Here is a 26358-nt window from a genome sequence, read left to right on the forward strand (position 1 = left end):
AGATTTGTTTTTCACACCATGGCTCGACTTTACATACTTAGAGCTGATGCCTACCACAATTCGCCACTTTGATTATCAGTTGAGTTTTTTGTATAGTGGAGTTCATATATGGGGGAGAACCAAGTATAAGTTTTTGATTTTTTTTCTTTTCATGTTTAATCATGTCCCACCTCTGTCTTTGCTATTAAACACAACTTACAATTTTTGATTATCAAAAAAAGTTGATGGAAACCACTGTAAAACTGACAGAGCTTCTGGAAAATATTCACAGCGCTCCACTTTTTTCCACAGTATCCTATGTTACGGCCTTATTCCCAAATAGATGAAATTCATATTTTACCTCAAAATTCTACACACAATAGAATTCCATTTATGACAAAGTGAAACAATTTAGTTTGAAACTTTTTCAAATTTATTACAAATAAAAAACAAAAATAGGTATTCCCACCAGAGACACGAGTGGAGGAGGTGTGAAGACAGACATGAGGAGAGAGGGGGTCAGGTGACAAGTATTTAACAAAATCGAACATTCTTGCTTCAAAACATTTTAATTCGATTTAAAAAAAATATGATGGGTGAAAGCGGTGCATTATCTACCTATTGTTTTATTGCTGGCTATAACTTCATTTAGTTACCTCTGTTAGATGAGCATTAAATCTGTTTGTGATAGGGAAGCTATTTACTTTAAATTGAATTAACAGTTTAGTTTAATATGAACGACTACTTCAGATGTCACAGAAGTGTAAAACACATTTACCCAGGATTCACTGTTGTATGCTCACTTACAGATCCTCGTGCAATCCTCCTATCTCTCTTAAATCCACTGTATTCCAGGTGCTTTTTAGTATTGGAGACATTCTTCATCCTATTTAGCTGTGAACTCTTTCTGGGTCACAGGCAGGTGGACAAAGTAAATCAGAAACAAGGAAGCTGAAACTGAACAAAGCCTTAGGGTCCTGGTCGGACCCATCCAACCACTGGGCAGTTTTGGACACATCAACATTTCACCCTCTGATGTGTACATTGTGTTGTTCCTTTTTCTGTTTCACTGAACATCACAAAGCCTCTATATCCTCATTCACACACATTCATACACCATGTCTTAGTCTACACAATGTTTTTTTCTGACCTACATCTTTCATAAACACACACACTCACAAACACATTGGAGGCTATGTTTGGCGTTTTGTCCAAGTAGTCTTTGATATGTGGATGAGAAAAAGCCCATCTGCAAAGCGTATGTGTTTTACCTCTGACTATTTGTGTGACATTTCCCAGTCTTTTAAAGGTAATATCCCAGGTACACTTGTGAATGTCAGTATAACAGAAACTAAACAGGAAAATTGTCTGCAATCCCAACAGTCACTCAGTCACTCAGTCAGTTTGTAAATCAGCAACATTAATGGCTGTTAAGTTTTGTACTCCATCCAATGGAGACATATTCCTTTCAGGAGAACATACCCCGCGTCACTCTCTACTTCAGCCTCTTCACCTCTCTGACATTCATAAATTGTTTTGTATCGGTGGAATTAGAACTTGTGGCTGCTTGTTTTCATGCTCTACATTTTACAGCCATCACATGCCAATGGAGATACACCCTCTGTAGTCACTAAGTACAACATGTGCTACTCCCACCCTGAATTAATTTGTGACTAGCATCAGTGCCCCAGCAAAAAGAAAAATCTAAAGGTTCTGAAATATTGCTGGCTGCAAGCAGTGCCCAGTGGAATGGCTTGCAGAGTAACACAGGCCAGTAGTGTGTGTAGAGCCCAGTGTAATTAAAGGGTGCTATAGTGCTGGCAGGACTGAGGTGAAGTTTGTCCCACTGACTCAAAGGATATTTCAGGAGGTATGTTTAAGTGACAGAGTTGTGAGGAATGTTCCAGCGAGACTCTGAATCTTCCCTATTAACAGGGACCCTGGAGTCACTGTTTGTGCAAAAGCAACTCTTGTTTGTGTAGCTGCTTGTTTCTTGGGTTATATATTTTGAATTACCAGGACACCTAATGGAAAGTTACAAAACTCAGTGAAAGCACTCCTTACCTTTGTTATTTTTCTCTCTTTATTTTTTATATTCGCCCCTTACATTACTTGGAATGATTTAAGATGTTTTAAGCAAACAGAGGAACAATGGGATCTGTAGTATTTTAGGGAAGACATGTAAAATTGTTGGGTTTCTCTCGACCCTTTTCAGTTCTATACATATCATCATGTGAAGCACCGTGTTTACACAACTTATTTTAATTTAATTTATTATAAAGCTCTGTTTTAAACTTCACTGTTGTATGAACTGAGGTATACAAACCTATTACTTTCATTTTTTGCTGCTATTGCTCTGCTTTTATCCTTACTGACTTAGTGTAGAGTGTCTGCAGATTCAGTTAAATCTGTACAAGATCTTACAGTGTATTCACTCTGCTCTCTAACCCGTCAAGTATGTACTTTACATGCAATTGATCTGAAATTTGATCAACTCATCTTAAAAGAAGATAATATAGAGTCATGGGTTAAAAAAAAAGAAATAAACACATGAGGACACTACACTTGTAGATATCCAGTATTAATGGATGAAAAACAAACAAGTATAACCACAGAAGGATATCTTAGTGGAAGGTGTCAACTTTGCCATATTCCCTCAACAGCTTCCAGTGGTTGAACTTTTCACTGCCACTGAATTGGTGATAAGGAATGGCAACATATCAGAGGCACATACTGATAATCTGAAATAGAGGGTAGTAGCAGCTCCCCTCAGAGCAAAAATACCTCCTTCCAACCTCACAACCTATTAGGGGAAGGCTGTATCATGCATTAGAAGAGACCAAAACATCCATATTTTGCCATAATTTGGGCATTTGTGCAGTCATATGAAGCATGACTGATTATCACAACATTCATGCAGGCAGTTCCAGTCAATAATTATGTTCAAAGAATGTGCAACCTCTAGTGGTCTTGAGAGAAAGTGCATATGAAGGATTACCATGCTGTCCATGACAGTTCCGTTCACTGTGGAAAAAAAGACTAATTTTAGCCCTAACATGACTGTTTTTTAACCTAATCCACGTTGTTTTGATTTCTAATCTTAACCAAGTGATGATACTGTCCAAAGCAAGCCAGAAAACGATAAAGTTTCTTTCTAATGTGTAGCGTTTACACGTAACCATGACAACCAGTAACATGGCATATATAAAGGTGTTGGCTACATTGTAAAAGGAATGTATTTTATCCCATACAATGATTGTATTCTTACCCTAATCAAATAATGTTAGTGTCTAAATCCAACTCAAAAATATGCCATGTATGGGAGCTCTGCATGGAATAAGTTGAAAGAGGGGCACTGAACTCCTACTAGGGAAAAAGCTGGCACCTGGATCAAAATTTAAAAAATAAGAATAATAATTAGAGGCCTTTTTGATAAACAAAACCTCACCAGATGGTTCCTTTTTGGACTTTGCATATTGAGCAGGTCAGTACTTGCTCTTAGATTCAAACCACCAACTGGATGAACAAACTGTCCATCATTAGGACTCCCTTGGGCTGACGATGTTTCTGTTAAGGTTGAGGGGGAAAAAGAACAAACATCTCAAGGAAGCACTTTAAACCTTTGGATACCAGAACTAGGCATTTGTTAAATCAGAAAAGAAATCTGGAAAAACCCTTTTTTCCAACAGGGAAGGAAAAAACATATTGTCTTCTGTAAGTGGCTGGAGCCTCTCAACTTAAGGTCATAATACAACAAACTGCAAATCGTCCATCTGGACCATTGAATGCATCAGTCAATGTCCACCTCTCATGGCCTTTGTAATGTGTAATGAACCATATGCACTCTTGTCAATGTTGTTTCCAGTCTATTTTACATGTTGACTTGGTATTGTGTCTGTCAGTTAGAGAGATCATTCTGGCTGGTTGTTCAGCATAGAAGGAGAATCTATGATTTTTACCCATAAGTATGGTCTCCTTATTTTCGTCTTCCTAGTCTTTATCCAACACACCAGGTGCTATCATTCCACCCCAGAAACAAAGTTGTTAATTGTCACATCCTGAACAACACACAAACGTCTATGGTGAGCAAATGACAATGGGATCTTGCCTTGGTGAAAATCATAAATAGATCGCTGTCCCATGCTACAGTGGAAAGGTATGTTCTCTTTCAAAGGTGTAGATGGTGCGCCCTAACTGACAATTGAATGCAGTGAGTTTGAGTGTTTTTTGTATGCCCAGATGCAAGTGAAAACCCATATGGTGGCCCTTTTGTTGCCAATGAATTCTTGCGGTTGGTTTTGTGATAGGAGTCTTTAGAAGGTTTTCTATTAAGCGAGAGACAGAGTACACTTGGACAGGTTGCCAGCCCATCACAGGGTGTCTATTTATATCTAAAACATAAAGGATGCTCTTGAGAACAGAAATGTACACACGCTATACAGGAAAGACAAATGGTTTTATTAACAGAAGCCATCTATATTAACCTTGGAAAACTATATTTAAACAACAGGGGTGTACTTTGGAATCACTTTTGCCAATCAGTTTTACTATCATTTTCACTTTAATTGCTGTGACCAGAACATATCGTCCAAGAAAAAAAATAACTCACAGGTGACACACATGCCCTTATTCCTCAAAGTGAATGACCCCGCAAGACCTCAAAGCCTGTAGCAGTCAGTTAGAACCAAAGACGTTTTTTTAGATGAGAGCTACAACTTCTTCATGGGTCAAGAAAAGAAGTACAGTTGACTTACACTCAGGTTCTTAGGATTGTCATCGATAGATAGATACTTTATTGATCCCGAAGGAAATTCAAGCATCCAGTAGCAAAAACAATAAACAATACAACTATAAACTATTTGAAAATATAAATTGGCCGTACAAGTAGCATCACTCATCACTGAGAGCTGTTGTACAGCCTGATGGCCAGAGGAACAAAAGAGTTTTTGAGTCTGTTGGTGGAGCAGCATTGAGACAGCAGCCTGCCACTGAACACACTCCTCTGCCTGATGAAGGTGTTGTGCATAGGGTGGTGGGCGTTGTCCAGTATGGATAGCAGTTTGTCCAGGATCCTTCTCTCTGCCACTGTCACCAGAGAGTCCAGCTCTGTGCCCCCCCACTGAGCCAGCTCTCCTCAGCAGTCTGTCCTGTCGGGCAGAGTCCCTCTTCCTGCTGCTGCCTCCCCAGCAAACCACAGCGTAGAAGAGGATGCTGGCCACCACAGACTGGTAGAACAGCTGCAGCAGCTTTTTGCAGATGTTGAAGGACCCCAGCCTTCTCAGGAAGTACAGACGGCTCTGTCCTTTCCTGTGTGCAGAGTCTATGTTTGCTGACCAGTCCAACCTGTCATCCAGCTGCTGCCCCAGATATTTATATGTCTTGACCACCTCCACATCGACCCCCTCCATGGACACAGGTTGGAGCTGTGGTTTCTTCCTCCTGAAGTCCACCACCATCTCCTTAGTCTTGGAGGTGTTCAGCTGTAGGCGGTTGGACTTGCACCACCCCACAAAGTCCTCCACCAGGCTCCTGTACAGCCCCTCCCGTCCATCCTTGATACAGCCAACTATCGCAGTGTCATCTGAGTATTTCTGCATGTGGCAGAGCCCAGAGTTGTACTGGAAGTCAGATTTGTACAAGGTGAAGAGGACGGGAGAGAGCACAGTGCCCTATGGTGCTCCGGTGCTGCTAACCACAGTGTCCGACGTGCAGTTCTTCAGTCTGACGTACTGTGGTCTCTCTGTGAGGTAGTCTGTGATCCATCTCACCAGGTGTGAGACCACCCTCATCTCTGTCAGCTTGTCTCTCAGCAGGAGGGGCTGGATGGTGTTGAAGGCGCTGGAGAAATAAAAAAACATGATTCTCCCAGCACCGCTCTCCTTGTCCAGATGAGCGTAAAGCCCTGTGTAGCAGATAGAGGATGGCATCCTCCACGCCCACCTGCTCCTGGTATCCAAACTGCAGTGGATCCTGTGCGTGGTGGACCTGGGGTCTGAGGAGGTGGAGCAGCAGCCGTTCCAAGGTCTTCATGATGTGCGATGTTAGTGCCACTGGTCTGAAGTCACCGGGCTCCCTGGGATGTTTTGTCTTCGGAACAGGGATGAGACATGAAGTCTCCCAGAGCGTGAGTGTGAGTGGCTATCTTGTTTTATATGAATAACAGGGATCTTCAAAGTTTGAGCTGGACAGGTGCAACTGAGATTTCTGAGGACCTTGAAAAAGTTGTTGATACTCATCGGGCTGGAAGAGGTTACAGAATGACTCCACTAATCCATAGCCACATACTGCACAAATGGAAGAATTTTCAGACCATTAGTACCCTCCCCAGAAGTGGTGGGATTGACAATGATCACTCCATGCGCAAGGCTCGTAATAGTTTGTGAGGTCTCAAAGGAGCCACTACAAAAAATACTTTTCTTATTCTAGCTAAATCTAAGCTTGATTTAGTCGGAAAAATATTATTGGTAATATTATTAGTACCAATACTATTATTGGTACTTGCTTTGCAACAAAATTGCAAAATTATTTCTTAAAGAAAGAAAAAAATGTCAGTTGTAGTTCCTGCAATACTGGAATTAAGCTTTTTGTTAATATTACTGTTTTCAGTAACTTATTAAACAAATAATCTCCACCTTGTCCCATAGACCATAGCTAGCCTGCTTTGAATATTAGTTCAAGTTTGTCAATACACTGAGTGTTTACAGGTAAGAAACTAACCATTATGTTGGATGTTAATAACTGAGTGAAACAGAACATATAAAACATGGATTAGCTTGTGCTAAATGAACCAGTTTCACCCACTGACTCCAGTCAAAGAAAATATGTGCCTGAAAGCCAAAACAGTCAAACAAAACAGTTTATTTACCAGAGAAGTTTTTAGTTCAGTAAAATCCTGTTTGTTATCTGCAGGTTCAGCTTTAATGTAGAATACTGAAAACAATAGAAAGTACAAGAAGATTAAAGGGGAACTCCGGGGCATTTGAAGCGTGTTTCCATTGCTAGAGGTTGTCAAATACTGCTAGTAGGACACAGAGAGGTCCAGATCTGTGCTCCCTGTGTGGAGATCGCTCTGTCCGCACAGCATGTTATGCGAGGCTAATACGTGGTGGCTAAGGGCCAAGTGCTAACCCTTCCACGTAAAACAACAACTTGCACACTGCAGAAACGTCACACCACTTCATAAACCATCCGACAATAAAGTCACAAGCCTTACCATCAAAACCATATGCATGGTTCTCACATTACTGGCATGGGGACGTTACAAAACAACTTTATAAACAGCATGTAACTCACCGGCTGGTTGTAGGCTCGAGCATGTGAAAGCCCAAAAGAGTCGATGGAGAATAATCCCATATACAAAACAATTATATTCTCTAGAAAAACTACGTTCAAGTATTTAAAACATTACAAGAATATTACTGGGCATGTATTGTTGTAATGTTTTAAATACTTGAACGCAGTTTTTCTAGAGAAGATAATTGTTTTGTATATGGGATTATCGTCCATTGACTCTTTTGGGCTTTCACATGCGCGAGCGTACAACTAACCGGTGAGTTACATGCTGTTTATAAAGTTGTTTTGTAACGTCCCCATGCCAGTAATGTGAGAACCATGCATATGGTTTTGATGGTAAGGCTTGTGACTTTATTGTCGGATGGGTTATAAAGTGGTGTGACGTTTCTGCAGTGTGCAAGTTGTTGTTTTACGTGGAAGGGTTAGCGCTTGCCCCTTAGCCACCACGTATTAGCCTCGCATGACATGCTGTGCGAACAGCGCGATCTCCACACAGGGAGCGCAGATTTGCACCTCTCTGTGTCCTACTATCATTATTTGACAACCTCTAGCAATGGAAACACGCTTCAAATGCCCCGGAGTTCCCCTTTAAGGAAGAGGAAATAGACATGTTTTTTTGTTTGTTTTTTTAAACCATAACTAAAGACTACTGAAAGTGCACAACCAGCACTTTGATGCTATTACTTGTCATTAACATTAATGCTGATATCTGTTATTCTAGTTATGGTTGTAATGTAAAACCTTTTCGAAGGGCAGAGCAGCAGTGAGGGTCCAGGTGAGATACAGGAATTAACAGCTGATGCTTCAGGTCTGTTCTTACAGCTAGTATAAAATAGGAGTATTTAATGCGCACTGTGCTGTTGTGGGAAAACTGAAAATTGTGCTTCCATAGTATCCTTTCATGATGTCACTGTATAACAACTCAAGAGTTAATATTCAAGGCATCTCTGGTCTTATCAGCCCTGTTTCTTTCATTACATAGCAAAGCTGCAGAGAACAAAGGACAGTGATGCAAGTAAAATAGTTGAGAAAAGGCATGTCATGCCCAAATGTCATATCAAAAGTTTCCCTTCATTAAATTAGGACTTTTCTGGAAAAAACTAGGATAATTTTGTTCTTCTGGCCGTGAATAATGCTACCTGCAAACAAACAAATATACTACTCTAACTATATTTAGAACCACTATATTTAGCCATATAAGGACCCTGCGTCTATCGCACCCACTTTTCAACACATCTCAAATCCCACAAAGTTTCCCACGGCCTCCTGACTTACTTAAAAAGAGCTAATACACGCAGCATGACCAGCCAGATCCTGAGTCGAGCGTGCACCCCCTTGGTTTCTACACCAAACTCCACGGCAGCTATCAAGCAGCGGAGGGAGACCACTGAGTAAATACTCCAAACCTAACCTTTGCCTGATCCTCAATCGAACTGGTCTTGCTCAAAGTACTCTGGGCTAAACCAAATACCAAAAAAAACACACTTTTCACATCCAACAATATCGTCTAACACAGTGGTTCCTAAACAGATTTTGTGACAACCATACGTTATTATTGCAATATACAACTACACAAAAATAATTATTTTTTCATTTTCTATATCAGTACTTTGTATGCACTCATTTCATAATACAGAGGCAAACTCTGTAGCCGAGCGTTGTGGGTTCGCCTGTATTGTGTAATTATAAGACACAATGAACGGGACAGGAGACGAGAGAGCGTGTCCAGCAATGCAATTCTGCTTCCTCTTTATTCCTCTACCCCGAGAGAGAGACACCTGCCTCAACACGATAACATCCCCCTGCAGGAACCCAGAGGGACACACACCTCCTTTTCACACAAACACAAAACAGTCTGTTACACAATACCTAAAAACAGTCTGTTACAATACCTAAAAACAATTATTTAAAAAAGAAATCCTCAGAGAACCCCATATTTCGCTGTTAACGCAGTTAGCGCAGGTGGGAATTATGAGACCGTGACACATCAAAGGCAAAATGGAAAAATGGAGCGCTTTCTTGTGCAGAGCAAACCACCAACCACCAGAGCAGAAACTGCGGACAACCCACCACCGAAAGAAAAGAGTAAAAAATGTCAGCACACAGTATCATGAAAGTTACCCGTCCTATGGCTTCAGTTGGACCGGGGATGTCAGCAATCCTCAGCCCGAGTGCATCCTGTCGGGAGAAGTTAGCTAATGCTAACTTAACTCCTTGTGAGCTAATGCTTCTGCATCATAGCGCCCAAACATCTCCAACCACGCGATTGAGCAACTTCTTCTTTCCCCACTACCTGCCTGTGTGAGTTGGCGTTCTCTACTCTGGTTCACATGAAGAACAACAGGAGGTCACGGCTCTCTGTTGAACAGGACTTGCGAGTGGCCCTCTGCTCCGTGCCACCGAGAATTAAAGAAATCTGCTCGCCCCGACAGGCACATGTATCTCACTCATTTGTAAGTAGGCAAAATATTTGCAATAGCACATGTTTCACTGATTGCTGAAATGTTGCATTAATAATTTGTAGTTTAGGACCATGGACAATACAGCTTCCTTGCATTCAGGCGCGTCATTTCCGCTGTGTCCCCGGCACTTTGTCTGACGAGCAGATTTGTCCCCACCACTTTAAAAAAGTAGAGAAAGATGTAACAGACTACTCTGTTTTCCTAAAAACTATAATTTTATATCATGACATTCTCCTAACCAAATACTATTTGATCCGCTCTGCTTTCACTCTCCTTGTATGAATGCGCTTGCGATCAGCCCCATTGCTGAATGGCAACTATGTTGAATCCGCTCTGCGCTTGCGGTCTCAGTCTGTTACAGTGGAACGAGCGATGAAAGACGTCGCTGGTGTTGCAGGTGAAGATTCGTCAGTGTTTATGATGCATATCAGGCGAGATAGACAATGAATGAAAACTTATTTCACAGAGGGGTTGCTGCTCGTTCACTCTTGCCCGTTGTTTCATAGCCTGGCAATGTTTGAAAATTTTGTCAGGGCAAGGGCTGTTTGTAGCCAGGCTACGTCTCCTGATGCGCCCTTGCTTGGTGGAGGTTTGTCTGAGATTTGTTGGTGTGTCAAGAGCTGTGCAATAACCGAAATCATGTCTTGTACTAAAATGCGGATTTTGAAATACGAATATGGCCTACTCTTAAGTTTGTCCCAACCCAGGATGTTTCCGACGGCCTAAACAAGACCGCGCAGATAGCTTTTAACTTTTAATACGGGGACAATATCGCATCAATACGCATCATTGAATGCAATGCCTATTATTTATCATGAAACCTCACTTCGGAAGTAATGGGCCTAGCTTGTACCCCGCACTTTTCAAACCTTACTCAGGTTTATGGTAATTGTCCCCAGCACTTCTGAAATCAAACTGACGCCCATGCTTGCAGTGACAGTTCTCTGTGCTGACTTTCGGCTGAGTTTCCTTTGCCTCATTTTTAATTGTGTGACCTGTCTGGTTTAAATGAATGTGTTGCTGCTTTTAATGAAGCCTAATTTGATAAAGTTTCAAATTAATTTTTGAAATATTTCGTTAATAAATATTTCATGAGTAATATAGTTATCTTTGTCACATTTTATTTGGCATTAGTAAATAATTATGCACATTTACAGATATTTTAAATGATATGAGTGATAACACGTGTTATAAGGGCTGTTTTGCACAATAGGTGTGCCTTGAGATTTTTACTTGTCATTTGTGTGCCTTGGGCACAAAAAGTTTGGGAACCACTGCTCTAACACATGCACCATACACCGGTTAACTCTTAGGTTAAAATAGGGTTAGTATCATTCATTATACAATATTCTCCCCTTGTCTTAGGTTTAGGGTTAGGGGTTAACCTAACCCTATACGGTGTGGTTTAGTAGTAAATTACCTTTAATGGAATAGAATAGAAAAATACTTTATTCATCCCCAATGGGGGAAATTCAAATTAGTCAAGTAGCTCAAAAAAATGATAAATATTTACAATGATTGTATATTAGCAACAACAATAATAATACCTATCCATCCATCCAGTTTCTATACCCACTGAATCCGTCAGTTGGGTCGCGGGGGGGCTGGAGCCTATCCCAGCGGTCATCGGGCAAGAGGCGGGGTACACCCTGGACAGGCCGCCGGAACAATAATAATACCAATTCTAATAAAAATACTACAACTACTACTAATAATAATAATTATATTAAATGACTAAATAAATTAATTAATTAAAAAAAAAAAAAATCAATCAATCAATCAATTTGAGAAGAACATGTCAGCAGTCACTGTTAAAAAGCCTTATGGCTGTGGGAACAAAGGACCTCCTGAACCTCTCAGTCCTGCAGCACAGAGAGATGAGCCTCTCACTGCACTCTCGGCCAGGCGGTGGGAGCAGCCGCAGAGGTGGAGGTGCAGCTGGGCTCAGGAGGCCTGGCAGTGGAAGCTGCCGCAGCGGTGGAGGTGCAGCTGTGCTCTGGATGCCTGGTGGTGGTAGCTGCCGCAGAGGTGGAGGTGTAGCTTGGCTCAGGAGACCAGGCGGTGGAAGTTGCTGCAGAGGTGGAGGTGCAGTCAGGCGGAGGAGGAGGCTTGGCGATACGGGTTGCCATTGAGGTGGAAGTACAGCTGGGCAGTGGAAGCAGTATAGAGGAAGCAGCTATAGTGGTGGGGGTGGAGGGAGCAGCAGCAGAGGTGGAAAAAGCCACACTATCAAACCTGTTGTAATAATGGTTGAAAGTATTGGCTCTGTCCACATCACCTTCCACAGACTGAGAGTTCTTCAGTCTGTATCCAGTGATGGTTCTCATCCCCCTCCAAACCTCCTTGGTGTTATTGTTCTCCAGCTGTCTCTCCACCTTTTTCTTGTACTCCACCTTAGCTCGACTTAATGTCTTTTTAAGCTCCTGTTGTACACTCCTCTGCCTTTCTCTATCCCCATTCTGGAACACCCTCTTTTTCTGGTTCAGGAGGTATTTGATGTCACTAGTGATCCATGGTTTATTATTTGGATAGCACCTTACAGTCCTCACTGGAACCACAGTGTCCCTACAGAAGGTAATGTAGTCTGTGATGGTGCTGACCCTCCTGTCCATGTCTATAGCCGCATTCCCATTGTACGAACCATTGGCAGTTCCTATAACCTTTTAATCCACTGGGCCGTTTTTTCCCACATTCGGACATACAGGAACTCAGGACCACGGCCCTCAGTTCCTATAGCACTATAGGTGGATGTCACTATGATGATATGTACGCGTTCAGGCTGGGTCCAGCATTCACCGTATGAAGTTTGGGACACATTGGATAATGTATGTGGGAGTTATAAGCAACTTCATTTTTTGTGGCGAGTGATGGCGAGTCATCGAACTTTGAGGCGTCGCCACGGCCACGCCCTTAGAGATTTGAGAAAGTTTCTTAAGCCCCCCCCCATGTCTTAAAGGGATAGTTGCCTCTTTTGACATGAAGCTGTATGACATCCCATATTAGCAATATCATTTATGAACATTGACTTACCCCCTGCTGCGTCCTGTGAGCAGAGTTCCAGCTGAGTTTTGGCGTCCACGAAGGTAGCCCGGCTAGTTGGCTGGGGCTAGAAAAATAAAGCGTCTTGCTTCTCAAAACAATATGCGTTCAAAAGAGTAATACATTTGCATCACAAAATCATTCTCGATGAAAAAGTCAGACCTCACATCACTTGGCGCTATTTTTGCCTCCCTTGATATCAACGCGTCAAGCCACCTGCCGATAGCCGCACCTGTTACGGTGTTTACTGCTCGGAAGCAGGGGACTGCTCGGTCTGCACTTCGGTCTGCACAATTTACATTGGACGCAGTGGGGGGGAAGATAAGAAAAAAATGCAAAAATAAAAAAATGGAAAATAAATTTTTTTTACACATCATTATAAAAAATAGTCAAATTTTTTTAATCAGTATTGTAAAATACAATTTATAATAATATGTCATATCGAAATGTTATTTGCCATGCTTGTCTTTCTGATCGGCTACCAGTCAAAACATCGTAGACCTGGCGGTTTGCGCCTGTTCTCAAACTGCTCTGCTCCTCAAGCTAGCGTGTAGGTAACTTAGCCAAAATGGACAGATTTTTGACTAGGAAGAGACTGAAGGAACAGACCAACAGCCCTGCTGTTGAGGACACTAATGCAAAAAAAACCTAAGAACTGGCCAACTAAAATCAGAAAGTATGAGGCAGCATACATTAAGTTTGGCTTTATAGCCATTCAGAAAGATGGCCACGATTGCCCGAAATGTGTCCTCTGTCTGGAGACCCTCTCAATGAGTGTTCAAAACCTTCGAAACTTCAGCCTCACTTGATACAAAAACATCCGGCAGACTTCTTCAGACGTAAAGAAGAGCATTTAGTCAGGCCATCTGCTGCATTTACACAGCAAGCTACTGTCCGTGAATAAAAGGAAGAAAATACGTTCTAAAAGTTGATGTTTCTTTACATATTTTGTAGCAGTATCTGTGGTTTGCAAAGGGGGTCCCCGGCCAGAAGCTAATACTGTTTAGGGGGCCTTGGCATGGAAAAGTTTGGGAACCCCTGATCTATATTATCTATATCTATATTGGTTCAAGAAGGCATCACAGAACAAACACACCTCTACTTCTCTCATGTGGAATCAATACTAACATTTATTCTACACTTGTGGAGCACACTACAGCATTGTAAAAAAAAAAAGATTTTTAGGTAAAGTACCGTATTTGTCAAAGTTAGCAACATGCCAGCAAACGTCTTCATGAAAAGGGAAATGTCTTGTGTCAGTTTGGGACCGCAACCTTCACCTTGTGGCAACACCAGTGACAGAGACCTTCAGGACAAACCTTGGTTTGCATGTCAGGGTCTAGTGGTTTGAAAAAAACTTGCTCCCCTTCTTCCATCAATGCCCTGGAGGAATAACCAACCCAGGTGTTGGTGGTCTGTCTTCCCAAAGATCAAAACAGGAATTTCACTGATAGTGTGATGGCTACCTCTGTTTTGTATATTCGTTTAACTATTTTGTATTACCTTCTGACAAAGCATGTCTTTTGCTGTTTGTTTTGCATAATTAAGTTAACTTCATATAAATATTTCCATTTACCGCTGATATTCATGCCTGATTTCTTCTAGCATTACACATTTATAGCAGAACACACAAAATTGAACTTTCGTTTCAATGCAAATTCATTCTCACATACTCCTGTTTGAGATAAAAGTGAAAAGACAAGCCGTGCTGTTTTAGATTTTTGGATCTTTCATATTAACCAGCAGGCTTATAAGTGTAAAAGATCCCATAAGTGAAATGAGAGGACCAGAAGGGTAAGAATAGATGAGAGAAGCAATTGCATTTTCAGTGTTGATCAGAATAATCAAATTTATCAATCAATCAAATTTAATTTATATAGCCCTTTACAATCACCAACTGGTACTCAAAGTGCTTTACAACAGGATAAAAAACAACAATACGTAAAACAAAACATAAAACACGATGCAAAAATGGTAGAAGTGCTAAAAGTGCTAAAAGTGATGCAGGGCATTAAAAGCCTTCCACAAGTGCAATAAAAATTAATTGAATAAAATTTGTATAAAATTAAGATAATTAGAGCGGAAAGAATGAGCATAGTGGCCCTAATCAGAGTTGGAATGCCAGTCTAAAAAGGTGGGTCTTAAGCTTCGATTTAAAAAGGCCGAGATCAGTGATGGTGCGGATATCAGGGGGCAGTTTGTTCCACAGTCTAGGAGCAGCAATGGCAAAGGAACGATCACCCCACTGCTTAGATCTCGACCTTGGGACCTCTAAAAGAAGCTGACCTGAAGAGCGCAGGGTTCTACCACAGTTGCGAAAAGTTAAAATGTCTGACAGATAAGAAGGTGCCAAGCGTAAAAAACAAACAACAGGAGTTTAAAATCGATTCTGAAACGTACCGGAAGCCAATGAAGAGACGATAGCACAGGAGTAATGTGTTCGCGCCTAGAAGTGTCCGTTAAAAATCGGGCAGCAGCGTTCTGCACAAGTTGAAGATGTGAGAGAGAGGTCTGACTGAGGCCAACATAGAGAGCATTACAGTAATCCAGTCTGGAGCTGATAAAAGCGTGGATTGCCTTTTCAAGGTCCTGCCGACTGAGGAAGGGCTTCACTTTGGCCAACAGGCGGAGCTGGAAGAAGCTTGTGCTGACGACTGAGCTGATCTGTTTGTTAAACTTCAGCCCACTATCAAATGTAACACCAAGATTTTTCACATGAGATTTAAAATGCGGGGCCAGAGAACCAGAATTTAAAGTAAAAGCATTTAACATCACTGAAGTCCCAAATAAAATACATTCAGTCTTGTCATCATTCAGGAGTAAAAAGTTCTGTGCAAGCCACTGCTTTATGTCCGAGATGCAGTCCAGAAGCTTGGAGAAAGCAGTGTCATCATTTGTTCGCACTGGCAAGTATAACTGAAGGTCGTCGGCATAAAAGTGGAAGGACAGGTCGTGTTTTTCGATTATTGATCCCAGGGGTAGCAAATATAAAGAAAATAGAATAGGGCCGAGAATAGAACCCTGTGGTACCCCACAGGACAAGGGTGAGTCTGAGGAACAGAGGTCACCAATCATAACAGCAAAACTCCTGCCTGCCAGATATGACCTAAACCATTGGAGAGCGGTGCCACGGATGCCTACATACTGGTCAAGGCGGGATACAAGGACTGCATGGTCTACTGTATCAAAGGCAGCTGTGAGATCCAGCAGCACCAGCACAGCAGGGTTCCCAGCGTCAACAGACAGCGCAATATCATTGTGCACCTTTAACAGCGCAGATTCTGTGCTATGTCGGGATCTAAAACCGGACTGAAATTTCTCGAGAACAGAATTGCTCTCAAGAAATGCCTGTAGTTGAATAAAAACTACTTTTTCTAAAACCTTAGAAAGAAAAGGCAAGTGGGAGACAGGTCTAAAATTTGAGAGCACAGACGGGTCAAGATGAGGTTTTTTCAGGAGGGGCCTAACCATGGCGTGTTTGAAGGCAGCTGGAACAGACCCAGAGCTAAGACAGGTATTAATTAAGACTAGGAGACTTGACCCAACAGAACTAAAAACCTCCTTTAAAAGCTTAGCTGGAATTATATCTAAGGGGCAGTTCGTGGGTTTCATGCCACTAACCACCTTAGTGAAAGCCGACAGCAAGACGGTGTCGAACCGCTCAAAAACAGCAGTCTGAGCCAGAGGAGCACACTCAACAACAGGGGACATATCCAGGTTCCTGATATTCTGCCTGACAGATGCCACCTTATCGGTGAAAAAGGAGACAAACTCTTCACAGGTTGAAGTGGAGGCATCGGACAGGACAGTGGGGCGTGGATTAACAACAGAGTCAATAGTGTTAAATAGCAGTCTTGGTTGATGGGAGCTATTGGCTATAACAGAGGACAAGTAGTTGGATTTGGCCTCTTTCAGAGCTCTCTGGTAAGAAGCCAAACTGTCCCTTAACCAGCCCAAGGATACATGCAGTTTATCCTTTTTCCAACGCCGTTCAGCCTGTCTGCATTGTCGTCTGAGCAGACGGGTGTGGCCATTCAACCAGGGATCTGACCTGGTGTTGGATCGTTTTTGCCGGAAAGGGGCAACTGAGTCAAGAATCGCAGAACAGGTGGAGTTAAAAGTGGAGAGTAGGGAGTCAGGGCAAAGGGGAGTAGGCAGCACCCTGTCATCAAGCAGCTGAGAGTCCCTGAAGGCAGCAGCAAACTCATCAGCCGTTGTTGGAGAAAAGGTACGGCATCTGCGAGCTGGGGGAACAGGCTTATTGGCTGGTAGGGGGGCAGCAAAATCAAAGACAACAGGGAGGTGATCTGAGATAGCAGTGACGACTATTTCTCTGAGGGAAACTGAAAGCCCACGGGAGATGACAAGGTCAAGAGTGTGCCCAAGGTCATGTGTTGGTGCTTTGACAGATTGTGTAAGATCAAAGGACTCCAAAAGGCCTTTAAATCTGTTGGCCAGTTGATTGTCAGCACAACAGACGTGAATATTAAAGTCACCACAGATCAAGAGTTTATCAAACTTTGGGATAAAATCGGACAAAAATTCAGAGAACTCTTGAAGAAAGTCCTTATTAAATCCAGGTGGGCGATACACTGTGGCACACAGCACAGGACAAGTGACGTTGATCACGAACAGCTGCAGCTCGAAGCTGGGGTAATTGCTAGCGGTTATCAACCGGCATCTAAAGCTCTCCTTGAATATAGCAGCCAGACTGCCCCCCCGACCGGTAGCCCGCGGGGTGCTGAAGAAGGAGCAGCCGGGAGGGAGGAGCTCCGAAAAGGCGCTGTTATCACCTGGTTTCAACCAGGTCTCTGTCAGCAGGAGGAAATCCAGGTGGCGTGATGTAAAAAAGTCATTCAGTATAAATGTCTTATTTGCGAGGGATCTGGTATTTATGAGTGCCGTGTGAACCAATCGTCGGCCAGTCAGATGGGAGAAGCGACTGAGCAGGCGGAGATTCCCCGGCACACAGCCCCGCTGGGAGCTCCGCACCAGCCGACAACACGGAAAGACCACCCCGGTGTCATGGAGAACCGGCCGGAGCCACCGGTACCTGTACTCTGCGGATCCTTGCAAGTCGTAGCCATTGTAGCCTGTGGAGGATCCAGCTGGTGGACGGCGTGGATCGTGGAGAGGGGACGTCAGATACCTTTTTAGTTTAACGAGGACTCCTCCTCACTTTCCGCGTTTTCTGCGGCGATTTTTAGGAGGTAGCCAGCAAGGAAGACGCCGTATATACGGTGGTAAAGACTCCAGGAAAGGCGGAGGCCTCTTTGAGTGTCCGTAAGAGCCACAAACTGGCAGTTTATCCAGCGACTTACGAATATAAAGAAGTGTCAGGCGATCATACACCTGGGTCGGTGATACACTCCGTGTAACAGACAGCAAAAACAAGAAAAACAGTAATACGCTTAGCAGAGAGAGACGGCCAGCCAAACACAGGGGCGCCATCATCATGAATAAAATTGTCCATCTTAGATTTTAAGTTGTTTTTTTATCAACTGGTGGTATCACAGACAAAACAAAGGGTGTTGTGTAATACTTTTTATGTTTTTAACAAAGTACAGTACAAATTTACTCCGGACAACAAGATTCAAAGCATTAAGCTCTGGGCTGTGATGAATATTAAAAAGTGATTTATGTAATTGTAAAGTTTATTCACAAACCTGCAGTGAAGTTTGTCCTGTCCTCGTTCAAAATGAATCACAGATTGTTAAACTCCCGTGCCCCTCATTATTTGATATCAGAAAAGCTGCAGAATAAAGTGAAAGTCACTTTGCATTCTGAAGTAAAGCAAAGATTTTCGTGCCACTATCCATTTAATTGGGTCACACAGTCAGTGTACCATAATAATAGTTTTGATTTTGATCCGAATACCTACCAAATTAGTAGAATTATCTCATGCTTGTTAATATTATTCTCATTTATTTTTGTAAGAGGGTTTGTGTGAAACTCTTGAGTAGTCGGTGTCATCTGCAGGCTAGACACTCACTGCTTCAAATTACTTCACACAACCACACTTAAATATAAATATATTTCTTCAAATTCTGTTACATTTGCAGGCTGCTCTGCCAGACTGACTGTTTAATCAATGCTCAAATTATGTTTTTTTTTATGTTCATTTCCACAACTGCAATCTAACACTTATTTGAAGGGTGTTTTTTTCTGATAAAATCGTTTCTTCAGTTACCTTTTGAACCCTGTTTTCGATATTTGTATTTTGTGGTATTCATGTAATGTGTTCTAGCTAATGCCTGTTATGTATTTTTCCTTCAGTGGTGATCATGTGCATAGAAGCAGACAAAATACGAGAGATCATGCTGGCAGCACACAGACAACACTTGACAGGAGGGAATCGTATGTTTTTTAATGTTGAACTTTTCAACACCTCTTCTTATGGTAAGTTAACATCACATTACTTTAAATTGTGTGTCCACCCAGTGATATATTTTGTGTTTTGGCTCTGTACTTTATGACAGTTGGAAAATGACTAATGGCATTTATGAATGACATTGCAGGAATTAGAGCTGAAAAGTCATCTGGTGTTAACTGTCATTTTTAATTTGTTGATTAGATTTGAATTGGGAGAAAGAATGTCTGATTTCTGACCTTGTTGTGTTTGAAAGCATCGTCTCAAAAGTTTGCTCAGACAAACTGCAGATGAAAACTACAGTTGTGTTCAAAATTATTCAACCCCCATTACGGTGAAGGGTTTCAGGAAATGTAACATTTTTCTTAATATCGTTTATAATGACTTGTAAAATAGCTAAATGCAACTAAAATTACAACAATACTTTTTTGTAATACACTAAGAAAATGTCCTTTTTGTGATTTCCTCACTGACAAAATTATTCAACCCCTTAAAGGGGATAGAGAATCAAAATCATCTTTTTCACGTTTTTGGTGTTAGTTCTGAGCCTCCCCGCTGTGAGGAGTACACACGGAGTGCAAGCAAGTGTCAGAACCTCTGTTTCAAGTACTCCCCTTTTTTGAATATCCCCCAGAAAAAGTGCGAATCCGTTTTTGTGAAAAAGTGATGTCACTTTTGTCAGGTTGTGGTGAGGAAGGGAGGACACGGATGCGGACTACAAAAAAAAAAAAAAAAAGGTAGATTTATTAATTCAAAAAACAAAAGAAGTCAAAACAAAGCGTGGCTGAGCCGGATATAAAAAATGAGACGAGACAAAACCATGAATATAACTGTGACTAACGAAAACAAAAGACTTGGCATGAAACATGAAAAACACTTAGTCGTGGCAACGTGGCATGAGAACTAACAACAACAAAGATCCGGCAAAACTGACAGGGGAGGCAGGAAACTAAATAGGGAGTGAGAGTGATTGGGGAGTGAGTGCAGCTGAGGGAAAACACACAGGTGAAGTGAATGAACTAATAAACAGAGTGCAGAGAAACTAAGGCATGACAAAAAACTAAAGATGGACTGAAAACAAAAGCATAACCTAAACATGAAAACAAGAGTCTCTGGGCGTGACAGAGCCCCCCCTCAAGGGGTGGATCCCAGACAACCCTCAACAGTCCAAGGGTGGGAGGGAGGGGCTTGAAGCCGGCCAGGCGGGAGACCAAAGACGGCCATGTGGTACCGGCTTCGGGCAGCAGGAGGCAGTGGTCTGGCGGACGCCCAGACCGCAGACGGCATAGCAGGAACAGGCGGTGGTCTGGCGGACGCCCAGACCGCAGACGGCATAGCAGGAACAGGCGGTGGTCTGGCGGACGCCCAGACCGCAGACGGCATAGCAGGAACAGGCGGTGATCTGGCGGACGCCCAGACCGCAGACGGCATAGCAGGAACAGGTCGTGGTCTGGCGGACTCCCAGACCGCAGACGGCATAGCAGGAACAGGCGGTGGTCTGGCGGACGCCCAGACCGCAGACGGCATAGCCGGAACAGGTCGTGGTCTGGCGGACTCCCAGACCGCAGACGGCATAGCAGGAACAGGCGGTGGTCTGGCAGACGCCCAGACCGCAGACGGCATAGCAGGAACAGGCGGTGGTCTGGCGGACGCCCAGACCGCAGACGGCATAGCAGGAACAGGCGGTGGTCTGGCGGACGCCCAGACTTCCCATGGCGTGGCAGGAACAGGCGGTGGTCTGGCGGACGCCCAGACCGCAGACGGCATAGCAGGAACAGGCGGTGGTCTGGCGGACGCCCAGACCGCAGACGGCATAGCAGGAACAGGCGGTGGTCTGGCGGACGCCCAGACCGCAGACGGCATAGCAGGAACAGGCGGTGGTCTGGCGCCCAGACTTCCCATGGCGTGGCAGGAACAGGCGGTGGTCTGGCGGACGCCCAGACTTCCCATGGCGTGGCAGGAACAAGCGGTGGTCTGGCAGACGCCCAGACTTCCGTCGGCGTGGGGGCAGGAGACGGTGGCCTGGGGGGCACCCAGACCCCCGACGACGTGGCAGCAGGAGGCGGTGGTCTGGCAGGCGGCCAGACATCCGACGACGTGGCAGCAGGAGGCGGTGGTCTGGCGGGCGGCCGGCCAGACATCCGTCGACTTGGCAGCAGGAGGCGGTGGTCTGGCAGGCGGCCAGACACCCGTCGGGCGGACGCCCGGACCCCCAATGACGTGGCAGCAGGCGGTGGTCTGGTCGGCACCCAGACTTCCATCTGCGTGGCGGGAGGAGGAGCCGGGGACCGTCCGACGGTCAGCCGGACGTCCGGCGGGGGGGGAGCCCCCCCTTCAAGGGATGGATCCCAGACATTCCCAACGTCTGGGGGTAGGAGGGGGGGGCCCAAAGAGGTGAGTCCATGGGCCGGGGCCCCATGGGCTCTGAGGCTTTGTCGGGCCCTGCCGCCTCTTTGTCAGGTCCCGGGTCAGGTTCGTGGTCAGGTTCTGGGTCAGGCTTGTGGTTAGGCCCTATGGCCTCCTGGTCAGGCGCTATGGCCTCTTGGTCAGGCCCTGTGGCCTCTTGGTCGGGTTCTGGGTCAGGCCCTGTGGCCTCTTGGTCAGGCCCTGTGGCCTCTTGGTCGGCCTCTGGGTCAGGCCCTGCGGCCTCTGGGTCAGGCCCTGCGGCCTCTTGGTCGGGTTCAGGGTCAGGCCCGGAGGCCTCTACGGCTGGGGCCAACTCTGGAACGGCTGGGGCCGGGGATGGCTCTGGAACGGCTGGAGCCGGGGCCAGCTCTGGAACGGCTGGGGCCGGGGCCTGCTCTGGCACGGCTGGGGCCGGGGCCTGCTCTGGAACGGCTGGGGCCGGGGCCTGCTCTGGAACGGCTGGGGCCGGGGCCTGCACTGTGGCTGGGGCCTGCACTGTGGCTGGGGCCTGCACTGTGGCTGGGGCCTGCACTGTGGCTGGGGCCTGCACTGTGGCTGGGGCCGGCACTGTGGCTGGGGCCGGCACTGTGGCTGGGGCCGGCACTGTGGCTGGGGCCGGCACTGTGGCTGGGGCCGGCACTGTGGCTGGGGCCGGCACTGTGGCAGGGGCCTGCACTGGCACTTCGGCCTCTGCGACTGCTGGAGAGATGAGGGAGGGAGTGTACAGCAGGCTTACCTTTTCTGGTTCCCTGCCGAAAATGTCCAGCTCAGCAGCGCGCCGTACACTCCACGCCTCTTCCCAGATGTGAGATGTGTTCACTATCCAGGTCTCAAGAACCTGTTTTGCCACAAAGAAATCCAGGAGTTCATTGGAAACTCTGTATTTTTCCTGAGAGCTACTCTCCCGTGCCGAGCAGCTCCATAGATTACCGGCCAGCTCCCAAAATTCCTCAAAGTCTGCCGCGTCCATGTCTGGTGAGATCCTTCTGTCAGAAAGGTTGGGTTTGAAGGGAGGACGCGGATGCAGAGTTGAGGATGAAAGCAAAACTGTGAGTTTATTTCACAAAAAGATGGTAAACAAAAGGCGTGGCTGAGCCGGATTCAAAAACCTAAACTGTGGAAAAATATATAACGAAACAAAACAAATCAAAACAAAAGCATGGAAACTTATCTGTGACTTATCTGTGGCGTGGCGTAGCATTGATGGTGACGGGGAAGGATCTCACAAGAACTGAAAGGAAACCTGGAAACTAAATACTGTGGAGGGTGATTAGGGATTGAGTGCAGCTGAAGGGGAAAACACAGGTGAGGGACGTGAGGCTGATGGCATGACATGAAAACTAAAGACCTGAACCTAAAACATGAACTAAGAACTAAAGACACTATCTAAAATCCAAACATGATCTAAAACATAAAACACATGGCAAGAGTCCATGGCATGACAACTTTTTCAGCAATCGCCCCCCCACACCCAAATCCACAGCCACCCCGTTTCAGACACGCCCCTTCAGCGAGAAACAGGACCTGGTGTGCCTTCCAAGGCTGAGAAAGCGGACTACGATTGTTACATATTCTTCCCCCGGAAAGCAATGTTCGCGATCAATGGCTTTTATTTATTTTTAACAGCATCCCCAGAACATACAACCGCCGACTTTTCCTTTGCTCTGCGCATTTCACGGAGTACAGTTTCACAAAGCTTGCACGATTTCGAGCAGGCATCAGTCGGAATTTTGCTCAGTAGATGGTCAGTTCCGACAGGGACAGACAGACTGCAGCGAGGTGTGCGCTCCGCTGAGAAGGTGATCGGCTGCAACCATCTATCCATGAACTGCACGTCTCCAGGACTATGGGGCGAGCAGGTCGGATCACAGCTGACCCTTCTCTATTTGCACCACTCCCCTCGGGCAGGAGGCTTCGGTCCATTCGGACCAGAACCTCCCGTCACAAAAACAGTTTTTCCTCCTTGCAGTTGGACTTATGAACACTTCATAATCACCTCATAACCTGCCCCAGTCACTTTACCATCATTAAAATTGCACTAATGAAGCTGCACTGTTGTTGCTCTGTATATTGGATACTGTGTATTGTTGTACACACCTTGTACATTTTATATTCATATATTTTTATTCTTTATTTTTTATTATTATATCCTATGTTACATGTTTGCACCTTTCGCCGCTGCAAATTCCTAGTTAGTGAACTCTGTTCACTAACAATGGCAATAAAACGAATTCTGATTCTGATGAGCTTTCTTTTCAGTCAGTGTATTACTCTATAGCTCTGTTTTCAGTGAGAGCAAGGGCAGCCAATCAAGCAACGGCAACCGAATAGCGCCAACACCTACCTGCATTTCATAATGAGGTCGCCAGATAAGCTCTGAAACGACGGAAAAAGACGCATTCTAAACCCAGCATAGTAACAGCTGTTTCAGAGAGCCTTTTAGGGAGGTTCTGAGCCATTACAGACCCAACCAATTTTTTGGGGGCTACATATCACATCACAGAACAAGGATTAATGCCCCATTCAACCATTCTCTATCACCTTTAAAGATTACCACTCTGACGAACAGAGATTTCAATCAGGTGTTGAAAACACCTGTAGATGTGAACAAAACCATAATGAGCAACAATTAAGCAGATTTAAAAGGACTGCGATACTCAGCTACTTCTAGACAGTTAATGGTGTCTTTGCAACATGCTGAAGTCCAGGGAATGGTCAAAGAAGTCAAGAGAGGAGGTAATTTCTCTTCATAAGGAAGGATATGGATATAAAAAGATAGCTAAGACATTAAACATTTCAAGAGACACAATTGGAAGCATCATTTCCAAGTTTAAAGCTAAAGGCACAGTGGAAATGCTACCTGGGTGCGGCAGAAAGAGGATGCTGTCGGCGACTGCTGTCCGGTACCTGAAGGGAAAGGTGGAGAAAAATCCCCGGCTGACAGCTGAGGAACTGTGACAGGACTTGTCAGAGGGAGGTATTCAGGTTTTGGAGTCGACTCCAGTATACCAAAAACTACGTGGACAAACCACAAAGGTTTTGGGATACAAAATTGGAACTCTTTGGGCCTGTGGATCAACGATATGTCTGGAGGAGGAAGAACGAGGCCTCTAAAGAAAAGAACACCTTTCCTACTGTGAAGCATGGCGAGGGGTCAGTCATGCTCTGGAACGGTTTCGCTTCTTCAGGTACAGGGAATCTTCAGCATGTCCAAGGTATCATGAATTCAATTAACTACCAGGAGATCTTGGGTGTAAATGTCATGCAGTGAGTGACAAAGCTGAAACTGGAGAGATGTTGGACCTTCCAACTGGACAACAGTTACGTGCAGTTGCAGCACGTAAGCCCAACAATGTCAATGCACTGGAGGCCTTTGCCCATGAGGAGTGGGCTAAGATACCTGTAGATCGCTGCAAGAGACTTGTGTCAAGCTATGTTTCGCGTCTGAAGGATGTTATTATTAACAAAGGGTGTATGTGACTAAGGGGTTGAATAATTTTGACAATGAGGTAATCACAGAAAGGACATTTGTTGGTATATTACAAAATATATTGTAATTTAAGTTGCATTTGTCTATTTTACAAGTCCTTATTTGATCTGATTATAAACAAGATAAAAAATAAATGTCAAACTTGCTAAAACACTTTACTGCAATGGGGGTTGAATAAGTTTGAACACAACTGTCAGTAAATATTGAATGCTCATTTGCTGAACAGACACAATATTGCCAAAAGTATTGGCTCACCTGCCTTTACACACATATGAACTTCAGTAACGTCCCATCCTTAATCCATAGGGTTTAATATAACATCGGCCCACCCTTTGCAGCTATAACAGTTTTAACTCTTCTGGGCAAGCTTTCCACAAGGTTTAGGAGTGTGTTTATGGGAATTTTTGACCATTCTTCCAGAAGCACATTTGTGAGGTCAGACACTGATGTTGGGCAGAAGGCCTGGCTCACAGTCTGCGCTCTAATTCATCCCGAAGGTGTTCTATCGGGTTGAGGTGAGGACTCTGTGCAGGCCGGTCAAGTTTTTCCACACCAAACTGGCTCATCCATGTCTTTATGGACCTTGCTTTGTGCACTGGTGTGCAGTCATGTTGGAACAGGAAGGGGCCATCCCCAAACTGTTTCCACAAAGTTGGGAGCATGAATTCGTCCAAAATCTCTTGGTATGCTGAAGCATTCAGAGTTCCTTTCACTGGAATTAAGGGGCCAAGCCCAGCTCCTGAAGTACAACCCCACACACCATAATCCCCCCCTCCACCAAACTTGGCACAATGCAGTCAGACAAGTACCGCTCTCTATGCACTGTTCTTCAGCTAATCTGAAGGCCACATGACGTTTGGAGGTCTGTAGCGATTGACTCTGCAGAAAGTTGGCGACCCCTGCGCACTATGAGCCTCAGCATCCTCTGACCCCGCTCTGTCATTTTACGTGGCCGACCACTTCGTGGCTGAGTTGCTGTTGTTTCCAGGCACTTCCACTTTGTTATAACACCACTGACAGTCGACTGTGGAATATTTAGTAGCGAGGAAATTTCATGAATGGACTTGTTGCACAGGTGGCATCCTATCAGGGTACCACACTGGAATTGACAGACGTTCATAGAAACAGTCTACATGCCCAGGTGCTTGAATTTATACACCTGTGACCATGGAAGTGATTGGAACACCTGAATTTAATTATTTGGATGGTTGAGTGAATACTTTTGGCAATATCGTGTATACTGTACAACATTTTAATGGAATGATAATATTGTCCTTTGCCTATTAGATATTTTAAATATGTAATAGTTGGCTGACATG

At 44.4% G+C, this 26358-nt stretch overlaps 1 protein-coding gene across 1 annotated transcript in view; it reads left to right on the forward strand.

Moving 5' to 3' along the window:
• Positions 1 to 26358, forward strand: part of npr3 (natriuretic peptide receptor 3) — an 89323-nt gene that overhangs the window by 37430 nt on the left and 25535 nt on the right. The window contains exon 2 of the mRNA XM_075468116.1: positions 19050 to 19172. Within this exon, the coding sequence (XP_075324231.1) occupies positions 19050 to 19172 (123 nt within the window). The remainder of the gene's footprint in view (positions 1 to 19049; positions 19173 to 26358) is intronic.

Source organism: Odontesthes bonariensis, chromosome 6 (genome assembly GCF_027942865.1).
Source record: "Odontesthes bonariensis isolate fOdoBon6 chromosome 6, fOdoBon6.hap1, whole genome shotgun sequence".
NCBI lineage: Eukaryota > Metazoa > Chordata > Actinopteri > Atheriniformes > Atherinopsidae > Odontesthes > Odontesthes bonariensis.